General features: G+C 37.4%; 2 protein-coding genes across 3 annotated transcripts in view; one reads left to right on the forward strand and one right to left on the reverse strand.

The window, feature by feature from the left end:
• LOC109064757 (CD99 antigen-like protein 2) overlaps positions 1-17,213 on the reverse strand; it is a 289,995-nt gene that overhangs the window by 269,271 nt on the left and 3,511 nt on the right. Inside the window, exon 3 of the mRNA XM_042757466.1 lies at positions 13,780-13,818. Within this exon, the coding sequence (XP_042613400.1) occupies positions 13,780-13,818 (39 nt within the window). The remainder of the gene's footprint in view (positions 1-13,779; positions 13,819-17,213) is intronic.
• The window catches only part of LOC109094305 (charged multivesicular body protein 2Bb), a 338,419-nt gene that overhangs the window by 262,600 nt on the left and 58,606 nt on the right, over positions 1-17,213 (forward strand). The gene's annotated exons all lie outside the window — the stretch shown is intronic.

Consider the following 17,213-nt stretch of genomic DNA (forward strand, 5'->3'; position numbering starts at 1 on the left):
GCAAATGCCACGCCGCTATAGTGGCTCATGCAGGGCTCCCTTGCACGCTGATGAGGGCTACAGCAAGTGTGTTTCCAGCCTGGGGTAATCCCACACGGAAGCATTGCTCAACCAGTCGGCGTGTTCTCATTGCAAGAACTTGAGTCTCGTCTCGCTGCACTCACAGATCGCTTTCTTTTCAGAGAGTAACTCCGCTCTTCGAGCCTTTGAGGAAAAACATTGAGGCAGAGGATCTCAGTGTTAGGATGAGAGTGAGCTCATGTCGGCTCAGGTCCTGCGTGCCTCAATCTCTCCGCACAGAGAGACCTCTCACATTCTCTTCACCCGCTCGGTCCAGCATCCCTCCATCAGCGCGGGTGACTTGGTCTCGTTCAGTGGAAACGAGGACGAGTTTTGAATGACACTATGTCATTGGCGGCCTTGGACGCAGAAGATCTGTCAGCCTCGGCCAACGACCCCACCCCTTGCCATCTTCCGAGCCCACTGACGCCAAGCCAGGGATGGATGCTGAACTATTCCTCATCTCCATTGACGACTATGAAGAAAAAGGGTACAAGAAGCTGCCTCCCTTGGATGAGCCAATGGCCGCGCATCTCTGCCCACCCACTGCCATTGGGTGGAAGGTGAAAGTCGCTCACCCCTCCAAGCCGTGCAGGACGATGTCCACCCTCATTGGACGAGCTTACTCCTCAGCCGGGCAGGCGGCCTCTGCACTTCATTCCATTGCAGTTCTCTAGGTCTTTCAAGCCAAACTCCTCTGCTGCATGGACGAGTTTGCTTCCGATCCGGCCGAGCTACTATCCCACAGGTCCCTCCTCCTCAGCCACTTGGAATGCCTGGGACTTAGGGTCAATTTTGCTAAGAGCTCACTGTTCCCCAGCCAATTGATCTCGTTCCTGGGAGCAGTTTTCCACTCAGCCCAAATAAGGGTGGTAGTCGCGCCAGAACATGTGGTGGCCATACAGCAGCTTCCTTCAGAATTGGAGCCTCTCGCCCTCTCAAGACATTTCAGAAATGCTGGGCCTCGTGGCCTCCGCATCTCCAGTGCTACAGCTGGGCCTGCTTCGCATGAGGCCCCTACAGTAATGCCTGAAACCAAGGGTTCCGCCCCATGCCTGGCATTACAAACGCCTTCGTATCAAGGTGGACCAGGCCTGCGTGGCAGCTCTGGCCCCTTGGAAAAGCCCCCAGTGGTTGGAATGGGGCGTGGCTCTGGATATGTTCTGCGCAAGAAAGGTTGTCTCGTCAGATGAGTCCAACACAGGTTGGGGAGCTATGTGTGAGGGCAAACCGACTCTCGGCCCCTGGTTGAAAGAGAAAAGTCAGTTACACATCAAATGCCTGGAAATGCTGGCACTTTGTCGAGCCCTTCTGACCTTCCTGCCAGACCTAAAGGGACACCACGTTCTAGTCCACCCAGACAGCATGACAGTGGTGTTCTACATAAATCGCCAGGGAAGGCTCACCTCAAAGCACCTCTTTGAATGGGCACACCTCAACCTGCATTTACTGAGAGCAATGCATGTTTCGGGTATACTACACTTTCGGAGGCTGTACGAAGTCTTCCTTGGAACGATTATTCTAGGCTGGGCTGACCTCGGTGAGTTTGGCCCTCTTTGCATCCTGCGGGGCTTACCCTGCTAAATACTTGGTCCCTCTTGGCCCCTTTGGTGCTTAACCCTTTAAGCAGTACGGTCCCACATATGGGATTTTTATTTCCGTGCCCCTGGGAGTACAGTCCCACATATGGGATTTAGAACGTTCGGTGACGTCACATAACTGCCAAATTCAAAATCAAACTGTGTTTTCGCGCGTTGGCTGGCGCTGAGCTAGAGACAGACGTGTACTGCTCTTGTCATATTATCACAATTATGCAGTGTTCTTAACCACATAATGCATATTTTAGGTTTCAGACATTTAACCTTTTGAGCGGTACGGTCCCACATATGGGATTCTAATTGCCGTGCCCCTGAGTGTATGGTCCCACATATGGGATTTAGAACGTTCAGTGACGTCACATAACTGTCAAATTCAAACTGCGTTTTCGCGCGTTGGCTGGCGCTGAGCCAGAGAGAGACGTGCACTGCTCTTGTTTTATTATCACAACTATGCAGTGTTCTTAACCACATAATGCATATTTTAGGTTTCAGACATTTAAATACACATAAGTACTAGTAAAACAATACATTTAGAGTTTGAAAAATACACGCATATGTCTATGGAAGCAACAATAACAATCCATTCAAATTTAATTTCCAGACGTGTTTTATTCATATCAGATACACATCGAATAAGTAACTGTAAAGTTCACTCTATTCATCAGCCAGTTCACCGGCCACTTATTATTTGTATTTCGGGAGAAATTGATGAATTCACGTGCTGTAAATCTGCATGACAGGACTCTCTGAACTGCAGCACAAACAAACATGGCGGCGCCCATCTCACATTACAGATCACGATCAAGCTCATTTAGAAAGGTTTTTAAATGACAAAACGCACTCATTTACACATATTTGTGAATTGGAATATCAGATTGTTCATGACATGGTAAGCAAGTTTGTGAATATTTTAAATAAAAAGGAAAAATAAAACAAAAGCGATCCATCTTTCATTCAGTGTTTTCGTGGATGCGGTGTGTCACGTGACAAGCCTGGCGCGTCACCATTGAAACAGTTAGGGGAAACGGTTGACTTAATAAAACTCACTCTGGGGGGACCGCTAGAATATTTTAAACTCACCACTGAAAAGGTTAAGGCAAGTTCAAGTATTGGTCGTTCCCCTATCATAGTACGGCAGGATTGTACTGGTTCCCCATAGTGTCTTTTGATGCATTACGAGTGAAGTATTGATTGGGAACGTACTCAGTTACTAACATAACCTTGGTTTCCTGAGATATGTGAACGAGTACTGTGTTACTAGCCATGCTAGCCATACTCAGTGCCGTTGCTTCAGTCGAAGTAATCTAAGGAACCTATGCCAGAATGCCCGCTTATATCAAAAGGGTCTGGCTGCAGACTAACACTTGCACTCTCAGACTTGCATTCTCAGACTTGCACTCTCAGACACTTGCACTTCCGGTAGTGACATTACTTGCAGTCTTTATTTTATATTTTGTTCTATTTATTTATTATTTTTTGTTTGAATCTCTCAACATTTTACAACAGCAGCCAGGTGTTGAAGACAAGAAAAAAGAAACTAAATTACGAAGTCACTTGCAATCGCCACTTGCACTCTCAGCTACCTGCGACGTCACTTGCAATCAACAGAAATTGTGCATGTTGCCAATGGAGACAAGATGCTGTGGTGATTAAACGATTAAAACTAATTTAGTACCGTCACGTACAGGGTCCTGCAAGAAAAAGACAAGACCCGCAAATCCGCGGCCACAGAACAGCAGAATATGAATGCAATGCGCAAAGTCTCTCGTTAAGCGGTTTCCTCCCGTAGAAAACATAAACACTTAATATGGCTTAATGTATTAAGATGCTATTCAAATATCAAATTCAATATAGTTTATTAATATAATGAATAATGTATAAAACATGGCAAAACATGCGCAAAACATGGCATAATGTGGCATAATAATAGACTAAGAAGATAAAGAAGAAACTCAATATGCTCCTCTTCATTATTAAAATATACATAAACAATATGTACAGGCAACCATGGTGAACCCAGAATAAATGCAACATGCAAAGTTTCGCGTTAAGCGTTTTTCCATATAGAATAACTGTCTACAGCTTTTTTATTTCTTTGTCTTTGTCCATTAAGCTATGTGTTTTATTTATAATGATTTTCTACGGGAGGAAATGAAACGCTTAACGAGAGACTTTGTGCATTGCGTTCATATTCTGCTGTTCTGTGGCCGCGGATTTGCGGGTCTTGTCTTTTTCTTGCAGGACCCTGTACGTTACGGTACTAAATTAGTTTTAATCGTTTAATCACCACAGCATCTTGTCTCCATTGGCAACACACACGATTTGTGTTGATTGCAAGTGACGTCGCAGGTAGCTGAGAGTGCAAGTGACGATTGCAAGTGACTTTGTAATTTTGTTTCTTTTTTCTTGTCTTCACCACCTGGCTACTGTTGTAAAATGATGAGAGATTCAAACATAAAGTAATCAATAAATAGAACAAAATAAAAAAGACGGATGTCACTAGCCGAAGCGCAAGTGTCTGAGAGTGCAAGTCTGAGAATGCAAGTCTGAGAAAATAAGTCATATACTAAACACAAAACATTCTCGCTTATATAGCCAGATAACCCACCCATTCAGGCAGGCTCTGGCGGGATTCATGGCCATAGGCTCTTGCAGCTCCGTTCGTTTTTTTATTCAATGCACGAACCAAGGCCATTGTTGACCTTCTGGAAAGTATGATAATTTACTGTACATGTACTCAATACTTGGTAGGGGGTCCTTTTGCTTTAATTACTGCCTCAATTTGGCGTGGCATGGAGGTGATCAGTTTGTGGCACTGCTGAGGTGGTATGGAAGCCCAGGTTTCTTTGGCAGTGGCCTTCAGCTCATCTGCATTTTTTGGTCTTTTGTTTCTCATTTCCTCATAGATTCTATATGGGGTTCAGGTCTGGTGAGTTTGCTGGCCAGTCAAGCACACCAACACCATGGCCATTTAACCAACTTTTAGTGCTTTTGGCAGTGTGGGCAGGTGCCAAATCCTGCTGGAAAATGAAATCAGCATCTTCAAAAAGCTGATCAGCAGAAGGAAGCATGAAGTGCTCCAAAATTTCTTGGTAAACGGATGCAGTGACTTTGGTTTTCAAAAAAACACAATGGACCAACACCAGCAGATGACATTGCACCCCAAATCATCACAGACTGTGGAAACTTAACACTGGACTTCTATCCAGCTATGAGCTTCTCCACCCTTCCTCCAGACTCTAGGACCTTGGTTTCCAAATGAAATACAAAACTTGCTCTAATCTGAAAAGAGGACTTTGGACCACTGGGCAACAGTCCAGTTCTTCTTCTCCTTAACCCAGGTAAGATGCCTCTGACGTTGTCTGTGGTTCAGGAGTGCCTTAACAGGAGGAATACGACAACTGTAGCCAAATTCCTTGACACATCTGTGTGTGGTGGCTCTTGATGCCTTGACCCCAGCCTCAGTCCATTCCTTGTGAAGTTCACTCAAGTTCTTGAATTGATTTTGCTTGACAATCCTCATAAGGCTGCGGTTCTCTCGGTTGGTTGTGCATCTTGTTCTTCCACACTTTTTCCTTCCACTCAACTTTCTGTTAACATGCTTGGATACAGCACTCTGCGAACAGCCAGCTTCTTTGGCAATGAATGTTTGTGGTTTACCCTCCTTGTGAAGGGTGTCAATGATTGTCTTCTGGACAACTGTCAGATCAGCAGTCTTCCCCATGGTTGTGTAGCCTAGTGAACCAAACTGAGAGACCATTCTGAAGGCTCAGGAAACCCTTGCAGGTGTTTTAAGTTGATTAGCTGATTGGAATGTCATCATATTCTAATTTGCTGAGTGAATTGGTGGGTTTTTGTTGCCAAAAACACCACAATTAAAAGAACCAAAGACTTAAACTACTTCAGTCTGTGTGCATTAAATTTATTTAATACACGAGTTTCACAATTTAAGTTGAATTACTGAAATAAATGAACTTTTCCACAACATTCTAATTTATTGAGATGCACCTGTATAATTACATAAACACCTCAGTATAATGTTCTCTTTCCATCTTCTGATTTGGGGGGAACCACTACAGTTTTTTTTTTTTTTTTTTTTTTTTGCATCTGTGTACAACAAACAATGGTCATAAAGAAACTCGTTTTGATGTTACGGTAATTCAAGTTTAGTTATTACACTGAAAACCAAGGGATGGTGTAATTTTAATTGGCATAACAGAATTCAACTGCATGCAGCCACAGAATTTGATTAGTCCATTTCTTCCACAAAACATGATTAAATTTTTTTATTTGGAGTAATTAAATTTTTTTATAAAATAATAATAATAATAATAATTTAAATCTCCAAATGTGGATATTTTTATATTGTATTATTGTATTTAAATATATAACATTAAATATCAATATCAAAAAGTAGGATATCAACATAAGGAGGACCATACACAGTAAATAGAGAGTCATCTTTACTTACGCTTGTCAGCATCATCCAAAACATCAGCGAGGTCCAAATCTGCAAGAAAACAGTTATTTTAAAATTTTCTGTCTTGTAGTTTTATGGCCAGTTTTAAGGTTCAAAAAACACATTATTTTCCACATAATGTACATTATTGTTTCTCCTCTATGCCCCGCCTTCTGAAATGCGTCGGTTTTTACAAAGCTCAACAGCTATTATCTAGACAAACAATGTTTTGACACAACTGATGAAACAACTGACTGACCTAAGCACGGCCACGGCAGGAACGTTAACTTGTGCACGTGAGAGAGAGTCATTCTCTACGTTGATTGACTGAGAAGACGTAACGTGAGATGCGACAGAAAATGTGCGTAACACCATGTTCTCCTCACAGACAGTAGGAACGATGCCCAGCTAGATCAATAAGTATAGAAGCCCTCAGATTACATAAAAAATCATTTGAAGTGCCATAAAATTCTGAAATTATCGTACATTATAGGATTTCTTTCATTATTGATCGTACATCGTACAGAGGTCAAAATTATCGTACAAATACGATAATATTGTACGTCTGGCAGCACTGTTTGGCGAATTTTTTTCCCAATTTTTTTTTTTTTTTTTGCATGTGCGCAGCACATTGCGCGCAGCTTAGAGGGACACTGTGGACAAGTCTTAACTTTTATAAAGAATATCTCTTTGGATTTGAGACTTTAGTCTTTGTAACTTTACAGATCTTCTTTATGCACCAAGAGCTTGTAACACTACAAAAAGAAAGGAAAAACTGAAATCGCATCATATGACCCCTTTAAACTGTGCATGTCAACACAAACTGTGCATGGCATATACAAATTTCCAATCTGTGTCTTATAAATACTGTAAAAAAAAAAAAAAAAAAAAAAAAAAAAAAAAAAAAAAAAAAAAAAAAAACTTTCCAATACAGGATGCATCCAGCCACTTCAAAAGCACTCATTGGATTTAATAAGGCCAATATTTCCACTGTAAGTTTATACAATTATACATATCTAAGCAATACAAAGTCACACTCCAAATACAGCTGATATGTAAAATATTCATTACAATAAACAGCCCATAAATGGCTAATGTAATTTGACTAATTTATGAACTAGTTCATTAGCAATCCAAACTGTTAAATTTGATCAAATGGAAACCAATTAGCCTGATTTGAGCTGAATTATGCAATTTACATGTAGCTCCACACCACAGTCCAAATACAGGATGCAAAACAAACTCCAGTGAAGTGACTGAATGAGACTGAAAAAAAAAAAAAAAAAAAAAAAAAAAAAATGGTGCATATTAATATATAGATATATATATATATATATACATTTATATTTGATGACATTTAATACCCAATTTCAATTATTTTTAGAGGGATAGTTCTTCAAAATATCATCTTTTGTGTTCCACAGATACCACCCCCACCCCCCCAAAAAAGCCCAACTCTCATTTTTACCTGTATCAAATGCAATAGACCGATCGAGGTCAACTGAGAATGAAATCATCATGTTATTTTTTGCAATGGTAAGTTGATTACTGTACAAAAATAAAGTAACACTTGATTTAAAGTAGAAACAGAATGGACCTACAATGATGTGTATGCATATGTATATTTTACCTCCAGATGGTTTATTTTTATCTGCAAATACAATAAAAAGGAACAATGCAGTACATTAATTTTATTAAAGCACTTATTTACAAACAAGACAAAAACATCAATAAATTGCCTTAAAAGAGCTCAATACAAACCTCCAAATAAATGCATTTTGGATTACTTAAACGTTACTACAGTATATAAACTGGTAGCACTTTATTTTAAAGTGTCCTTCTTGTTACATGTACTTACTTGCAACTAACCCTAACACCCATGTTGCTTCTAAATATTATTACACTACAACAAGGACACCTTAAAATAAAAGTGTAACCCACAAACTTTATACATAATTACATAAACACCTCTGATTTGGAGGGAACCACTACAGGTTTTTTCAGGTCTGTGTACAACAAACAATGGCATAAAGAAACTCGTTTTGATGTTAAGGTAATTCGAGTTTAGTTATTACACTGAAAACCAAGGGCTTGTGGAATTTGAATTGGCATAACAGAGGAATTTACTGAACTGCAAGAAATTCAACTGCATTGCAGCCGCAGAATTTGGATTAGTCAACAAAAAACAGGATTAATTCAATTAATTATTAATTAAGTATTGAAAAAGTAATTCGAAAACATTAAATAAATAATAAATAATATATATATATAATATAAATATATATAATATATATATATATCTATATATATATAAATAATAATAATAATAATCATAATAATAATAATCAATAATAATAAAGGATATCAACATAAGGAGGACCATACACAGATTGTATTATTGTATTTAAATATATAACATTAAATATCAATATCAAAAAGTAGGACATCAACATAAGGAGGACCATACACAGTAAATAGAGAGTCAAACTTTACTTACGCTTTTCAGTATCATCCAAAACATCAGTGAGGTCCAAATCTGCAAGGTTATTTTAAAATTTTCTGTCTTGTAGTTTTATGGCCAGTTTTAAGGTTAAAAAAACACATTATTTTCCACATAATGTACATTATTGTTTCTCCTCTATGCCCCGCCTTCTGAAATGCGTCGATTCTTTTACAAAGCTCAACGGTCTGAAAAGCAAGGTGTGCTCTGACTGGCCAACTATCCAGTGCGTCGTGATTGGCAGAATACCTCAGGAATGTGACGGAAATGTTATGCCCCTTAACATATTGTGATGCCCTGTTCGGCCGGAGCGACGAGACATAAACATAAAACCCATTATAAACGTGATATAAACATTTGGAAGGCCAAACAAAGTAGTTTCGCTTTCTCAGCGAAACAGCGTCACACACCTACCTACTCTAGAGTGAGCGGAGGCTGGCTTGAGTGAACAGAGGCGGGCGGCCTTGAGAACGGCGCAGCCGGCGGATTCTACAAAGGAGCGTCCGTTGGGCTTGTGGCAACCACATGTGACAATCCCGGGTTGGACTCCGCTTTGCCCACGGTGAAAGCCAACCTGGCAAGCCACAGTGCAAAGTTGATGTATTTCCTCAGTGACCAGAACGGATCAGCTCCAGGCATGGCGAACCATATATCATCCTCTTTTGGAAGGCCAAACAAAGTAGTTTCGCTTTCACAGTGAAACACACAGCGTCTATACGACATGGCGGCGGCAATAACAATACTACAACGAGAATGAACATCTGGGCGGTGTATGAACATCTGGGCTCTGGGCGGCATTATGCAAATCTTCCCACATAGTGATGTAGAGATGTGGGGGCGTGTTATAACGAGCCATTTCCGGGGGCTGTGGACCAATGTTCCCTCTGATTTTTGTTCTTGCTGAGCAAAACTTTTCTCCATTTAGTGGCCATTTCACGCACCTGAGCAAAAACATTCAACTTTAAACCCTGTACAGCGCACACACAAAGAAGTGTGTAACTTTTAACTTGAGTGTGCTATATTTGATTTGACCCTTAACTAAATGATGTACATTTTAGGTTACCTGAGAAAATATTTTTTTATAGTATAATACACTGCCTTTCCAAAGTTAAGAGTCAGTAAATGTTGGAAACAGTTGTACTGCTTAATATTCTTTGGGACCTGTACAATTTTTGAAAAATAAAAAGTTAAAAAGAACAGTGTTTATTCAAAATAGAGATTTTGTGTTACATTATACACTATTCAAAAGTTTAGGGTCAGAATTTTTTTTCTTTCTTTTTTCAAGAAACTTAAAACAAAATCAAATAAAGTTAAAGAAACTTTATTCAGCAAGACTGTGTTAAATGGACAAAATTGATAGTAAATACTTATATTGTTAGAAAAGATTTCTATTTTGAATAAATGCTGTTCTTTTTTTTTTTACTTTTTAATAATCAAAGTATAAAAGAAAAAAGTAACAGCTTCCAAAATATATATATATATATATATATATATATATATATATATATATATTAAGCAGCACAAATGTTTCAACACTGATAATAAATCAGCATATTCATGTGACACTGAAGACAGGAGTAATGATGCTGAAAATTCAGCTTTGCTTCACAGGAATAAATTATATTTTAAAGTATAGGTATTGAAATAGAAACCCAATATTAGAAATTGCAATAATATTTCACAATATCACTGTTTTTTCTGTATTTTTGAAATAAAAACATCCTAGATGAGCAAGGGACTAATTAATTATTAGGTTTATAATATAGACCTAACATAATATAATATAATATCAAAACAAACTATTTGAAACTGATAAAATAGAATATAAAAGAATAGAATAGAATAGAATAGAATAGAATAGAATAGAATAGAATAGAATAGAAAATAAACTGAAGCAAATCTAAAGCTGAGATCTGTAAGATAAAAAAAAAAAAAAAAAAACGTGAACATGTGAATGCTGTCTAAACATCACTATGAAGAAGTCTGCACAATACACCTGTGTGTGACTTTAGCTAAATGTCCGCATCCATTGAAGCATCCATTGAAGTATTCGGTTTCTACAGCGACTCATTTGGCGCCAGTGTTGCCAGATTGGAAATGTCCAAGTATCGTACCAGAACCTCAGAATTATTATTACACAAGTAAAAGGAGAGTATACAGCTATTATCTAGACAAACAACGTTTTGACACAACTAAGCGCGGCCACGGCAGGAACGTTAACGTGTGCACGTGAGAGAGAGAGTCATTCTCTACGTTGATTGACTGAGAAGACGTAACGTGAGATGCGACAGAAAATGTGCGTAACACCATGTTCTCCTTACAGACAGTAGGAACGATGCCCAGCTAGATCAATAAGTATAGAAGCCCTCAGATTACAATGAAAATCATTTGAAGTGCCATAAAATTCTGAAATTATCGTACATTATAGGATTTCTTTCATTATTGATCTTACATCGTACAGAGGTCAAAATTATCGTAAAAATATGATAATTATCGTACGTCTGGCAGCACTGTTTGGAGCACAACCGGATTCACCGGTTCTAACTCTATAGCGACATCAAGTCTATAGCGGTTTGCCCGAGCATTGGGATTCTTTCGATTTTATTAGAATTCAATCAAATGGCTATCCCAATGGCTTATTTTTTATTTTTATTTATTTTATTTTTTTTGCATGTGCGGGGCACATTATTTCTTCTGCGCGGCCGCGCGTGCGCGCAGCTTAGAGGGACGTGAACATGTGAATGTGTCTCTAACACTCGTCCAGGACTTTTATAAAGAATATCTCTTTGGATTTGAGACTTTAGTCTTTGTAACTTTACAGATCTTCTTTATGCACCAAGAGCTTGTAACACTACAAAAAGAAAGGAAAAACTGAAATCGCATCATATGACCCCTTTAAACTGTGCATGTCAACACAAACTGTGCATGGCATATACACATTTCCAATCTGTGTCTTATAAATACTGTAAAAAAATAAAAAAAATAAAAAATACAAAGTCACACTCCAAATACAGCTGATATGTAAAATATTCATTACAATAAACAGCCCATAAATGGCTAATGGAATTTGACTAATTTATGAACAAGTTCATTAGCAATCCAAACTGTTAAATTTGATCAAATGGAAACCAATTAGCCTGATTTGAGCTGAATTATGCAATTTACATGTAGCTCCCACACCACAGTACAAATACAGGATGCAAAAACAAAACTCCAGTGAAGTGACTCCTTCTGAATGAAGACCCTGACTCAAATAATAATAATATAATAATATACTAATAATAATAATAATATATATATATATATATCTTTTTTATATCTATTATATATATATATATATTATCCCTATATATAGCTCGTATATATATATATTATATATTATATTACTATATACTATATACTAAACTATATATTATATATATAGCAGAACAGGAAAACTAATAGCACTGGCGTTAGCCATGAATAGCAGCACAATGTTTATAAGGTTGTAGCTTTACATTTATATTTGATGACATATAATACCCAATATCAATTATTTTTACAGGGATAGTTCTTCAAAATATCATCTTTTGTGTTCCACAGATAACCCCCCCCCCCCCCCAGCCCCAAAAAAAGCCCAACTCTCATTTTTACCTGGAGCAAATGCAATAGACAGATCGAGGTCAACTGAGAATGAAAACATTATGTTATTTTTGGCAAGGGTAAGTTGAATACTGTACAAAAATAAAGTAACACTTGATTTAAAGTAGAAACAGAATGGACCTACAATGATGTGTATGCATATGTATATCTTACCTCCAGATGGTTTATTTTTATCTGCAAATACAATAAAAAGGAACAATGCAGTACATTATTTTTATTAAAGCACTTTTTTTACAAACAAGACAAAAACATCAATAAATTGCCTTAAAAGAGCTCAATACAAACCTCCAAATAAATGCATGGATTACTTAAATGTTACTACAGTGTATAAACTGGTAGCATTTTATTTTAAAGTGTCTTGTTACATGTACTTAACTAACTAACCCTAACACCCATGTTGCTAATTAATATTACTTCTAAATATTATTACACTACAACAAGGGTACCTTAAAATAAAAGTGTAACCCACAAACTTTATACATAATTACATAAACACCTCTGATTTGGAGGGAACCACTACAGGTTTTTTCAGGTCTGTGTACAACAAACAATAGTCATAAAGAAACTTGTTTTGATGTTAAGGTAATTCAAGTTTAGTTATTACACTGAAAACCAAGGGCTTGTGGAATTTGAATTGGCATAACAGAGGAATTTACTGAACTGCAAGAAATTCAACTGCATGCAGCTGCAGAATTTGATTAGTTCATTTTTTTTTCCCCACAAAACATGATTAATTAATTAATTAATTAATTAATAAATTTTTGGAGTAATTAAAAAATTAAATAAAAAAACAATCAAAATCTCCAAAGGTGTGTTCATTTTGCCATGCAGTGCCGCAAAATGTCCACCATGTTGTCACACTTGTAGAGGGAACGCTTATCCAGAACATTTCAAATTAAAATACATAAACAAACGAGGACATGAATAAACAATGAGTTTAATCAATATATATATTCAGCAGGCCCTAATAAAAAAAAACCCACAAAATTGTGATAAAAATTAAAGACTATGACCACAATTCATTTCGACTCTTTTTGTGAATATTTCTGAGCCCAAATAGTCTTACCCAAATTGAAGGCATCTGAAATATCAAATCCTACAAGAGAAAGGCAAAACCATGTTAAATAAGTCTCTGCATATACTTCCATGTGTCTAACTCAATCAATACAACTATTAAATATACCAACTAAAATATGTTTGAGCATAATGTTAAAGCCAACCAAAATCTGTTTTTCTCTGTGGCTCTTTTCACACTTTTCTCCTCAGAGGCTCAAAATAACAAAAAAATTCATAATTATGTTTTGAAACTACAGTAAAAATAAAAAAATTATTTCCACATTTGCTTGCAAATGACTTTATTATATTTTCTTTAGCTATATTTTTATATATATATATATATATATATATATAGATTATATGTATATGTATTTAAATACATAACATTGAATATCAATATCAAAAAGTAGACCATCAACAAAAGGAGGACCATACACAGTAAATAGAGAGTCCTCTTTACTTACGCTTGTCAGCCTCATAAAAAGCATCACTGAGGTCAAAATCTGCAAGAAAACAGTTATTTTAATATTTTCTCTCTGGTAGTTTTATGGCCAGTTTAATCCCAACCAAAACTCAAACTTAAATCCAATGTGTATGTCAACACAAACTGTGCATGGCATATACAAATTTCCAATCCGTGTCTTATAAATACTGTAAAAAAAAAAAAAAAAAAAAAATCGATAAAGATGCATCCAGCCACTTCAAAAGCACTCATTGGATTTAATAAGGCCAATATTTCCACTGTAAGCAACAAATTTATACATATCTAAGCAATACAAAGTCACACTCCAAATACAGCTGATATGTAAAATATTCATTACGATAAACAGCCCATAAATGGCTAATGTAATTTGACTAATTTATGAACTAGTTCATTAGCAATCCAAACTGTTAAATTTGATCAAATAGAAACCAATTAGCCTGATTTGAGCTGAATTATGCAATTTACATGTGGCTCCAGACCACAATACAGGATGCAAAACAAAGTCTAGTGAAGTGACTCGAATGAGACTGAAAAAAAAAAAAAAAAAAAAAAAAAAAAAAATATAGATAAGATTATATATATTATATATAGTATATATACTAATATATCTATATATATATATATATATATATATATATATATAGACTTGTGTGTGTTAACAGGTCCTTCTCTAAAAATTAGCATATTGTGAGAAAAAGGTTCATTATTTTTCCATACATGTAATGGATAAAAATTAAACTTTTCATATATTTTAGATTTCATTGCACACCATACTGAAATAATTTCAGGGTCTCTGTTATTGTTTTTAATACTGATGATTTTGGCATACAGCTCATGAAAACCCAAAATTCACTATCTCAAAAAAATTAGCATATTTCATCCGACCAATAAAAGAAAAGTGTTTTTAATACAAAAAAAGTCACCCGTTCAAATAATTATGTTCAGTTATGCACTCAATACTTGGTCGGGAAATGCCTTTTGCAGAAATGACTGCTTCAGTGCTGCGTGGAATGGAGGGAAATCAGCCTGTGGCATTGCTGAGGTGTTATGGAGGCCCAGGAGCTTCGATAGCGGCCTTAAGCTCATCCGAGTGTGGGTCTTGCGTCTCTCAACTTTATCTTCACAATATCCCACAGATTCTCTATGGGGTTAAGGTCAGGAGAGTTGGCAGGCCAATTGAGCACAGTAATACCAATGGTCAGTAAAAACCATTTACCAGTGTTTTGGCACTGTGAGCAGGTGGCCAGGTCGTGCTGAAAAAGACGAAATATTCATCTCCATAAAGACTTTTTCCAGCAGATGGAGCATGAAGTGCTCCAAAATCTCCTGATAGCTAAGCTGCATTGACCATGTCCCTTGATAAAACACAGTGGACCCAACACAGCAGCTGAACATGGCACCCCAGACCATCAATGACTGTGGCGTACCTCTTGACACTGGACTTCAGGCATTTTGGCATTTTCCCCCCCCCCCTTCTCCCCAGTCTTCCTCCAGACTCTGGCACCCTTGATTTCCGAATGACACTGCAAAAAATTTGCTTTCATCCGAAAAAGTACTTTGGACCACTGAGCAACAGTCCCGTGCTTCTTCTCTGTAGCCCAGGTCAGGCGCTTCCTGCCCGCTGTTTCTGGTTCAAAAAGCACACGCCCTGGCACGGTGGCTCTGGATGTTTCCTACTCCAGACTCAGTCCACTGCTTATCCGCAGGTCCCCCAAGGTCTGGAATCGGTCCTTCTCCACACTCTTCCTCAGGGTCCCGCGTCACCTCTTCTCGTTGGTTACACAGCGTTTTTTGCCACACTTTTTTCTTCCCACAGACGTCCCACTGAGGTGCTTGATACAGGCACTCTGGGAACAGCCTATTCGTTTCAGAAAATTTCTTTCTGTGTCCTTAACCTCTCGCTTGAGGGTGTTCAATGATGGCCTTCTGGACAGCAGTCCAGGTCGGACGTACCTCTTACCCAATGATTGCGGGTTTGGAGTAAATGAACTAGGCTGGGAGTTTTTTAAAGCATCAGGAATCTTTTGACAGGTGTTTAGAGTTAATTAGTTGATTCAGATTGATTAGGGTTAATAGCTCATTTTAGAGAACCTTTTTCATGATAGTAAAACATTTTGAGATTTTTTTTTTGAGAGGAATTTTGGGTTTTCATGAGCTGTATGCCAAAATCATCAGTATTAAAACAATGGAAAAGACCTGAAATAGTTTCAGTGTGGTGTGCAATCAATCCCTAAAATATATGAAAGTTTAATTTTATCATTACATTATGGAAAATAATGAACTTTTATCACAATATGCTAATTTTTTGAGAAGGACCTGTATATATATATATTCTAGAAATCATTTCGGAATATAAAGGCTATTAGTATTGCAGCTAATTGTAAAGTGTTCTAAGTTAGTAACAAGACAGCATCTAGTGCTTTTCCTTTTGCAAAGTTATTCCTGCATGACTCCCAAATAGGAAGACTCAAAAAAACTAAACCAGTCTAGTTTCTAGAGGGTAAAAGCTTTGACTAGGCTAAATGATTGGGATTTGATCATTTGCTTTCACATGAAAATCCCACCCAGCTACAATTGTATGTGTCTATTGTGTGTTGTATTGGATTCAAATTGTAACACTCCCAACCCTTGAGGTGACATACAGCAAAACTAAACAAAAATAATTTTTACCATAAAAATATGAAACAAAAGTTCTCTGATGTACACTACAGACGTGATGGTAAGCGTGCGACTGTGTGTCTGCCACACGAAACACCCCGGCAGAGGCTGCATCTTGTGGCTTATGTTGCCATGGCAATGGACTGTTTTCATTATGGTCTAGGCAAAACCCATGATGATGACTGATGGTTGAGTCACAACTAAATCCAGAGTGATCCTTTTATCTGATCTGGTTACACATTTATGCAATCAGCTTATGTTGCACAAAAAACGCATTTGGGAAGAAAAACATTCAGAAATCTATCAACCTAACTATATTTTCCATATCCGAGACCTTCAAAAAATATAAAACATTAAAATTTTAATTTGGGAGTGTCTGATTTTGCTTGTGACAAAATCAGTTCTGGCCTGTGCATTATGCCTGTCGTGCTGATCTCTGAGCATTTCTCAACACCAAAACCCTAAGCCAGCTAGCAGAAACTAATCAGTAGAAAGGAGAGTAGCAGTGGTTTACTTTGAGACTCAATGCAGGAACACAGGAAGTATGGGCCAACATCATGGGATCAAGTATATTTAGTACACTGTTCAAGGCAACTTGACAGCTGATAATGCAGAGCAAAGTTTGATGTTGAATTTTTTTTTTTTTTTTTTTGTATTTGTTTGTTTGTTTTTCTGTGACCTTCAAAGTTTCAAAGTCTAACTGGATATTTGAGTTACTTCTCAAACTAGCAGAGATACCAAATAATGAGAAAGCTG

This window comes from Cyprinus carpio, chromosome A1, assembly GCF_018340385.1.
Source record: "Cyprinus carpio isolate SPL01 chromosome A1, ASM1834038v1, whole genome shotgun sequence".
NCBI lineage: Eukaryota > Metazoa > Chordata > Actinopteri > Cypriniformes > Cyprinidae > Cyprinus > Cyprinus carpio.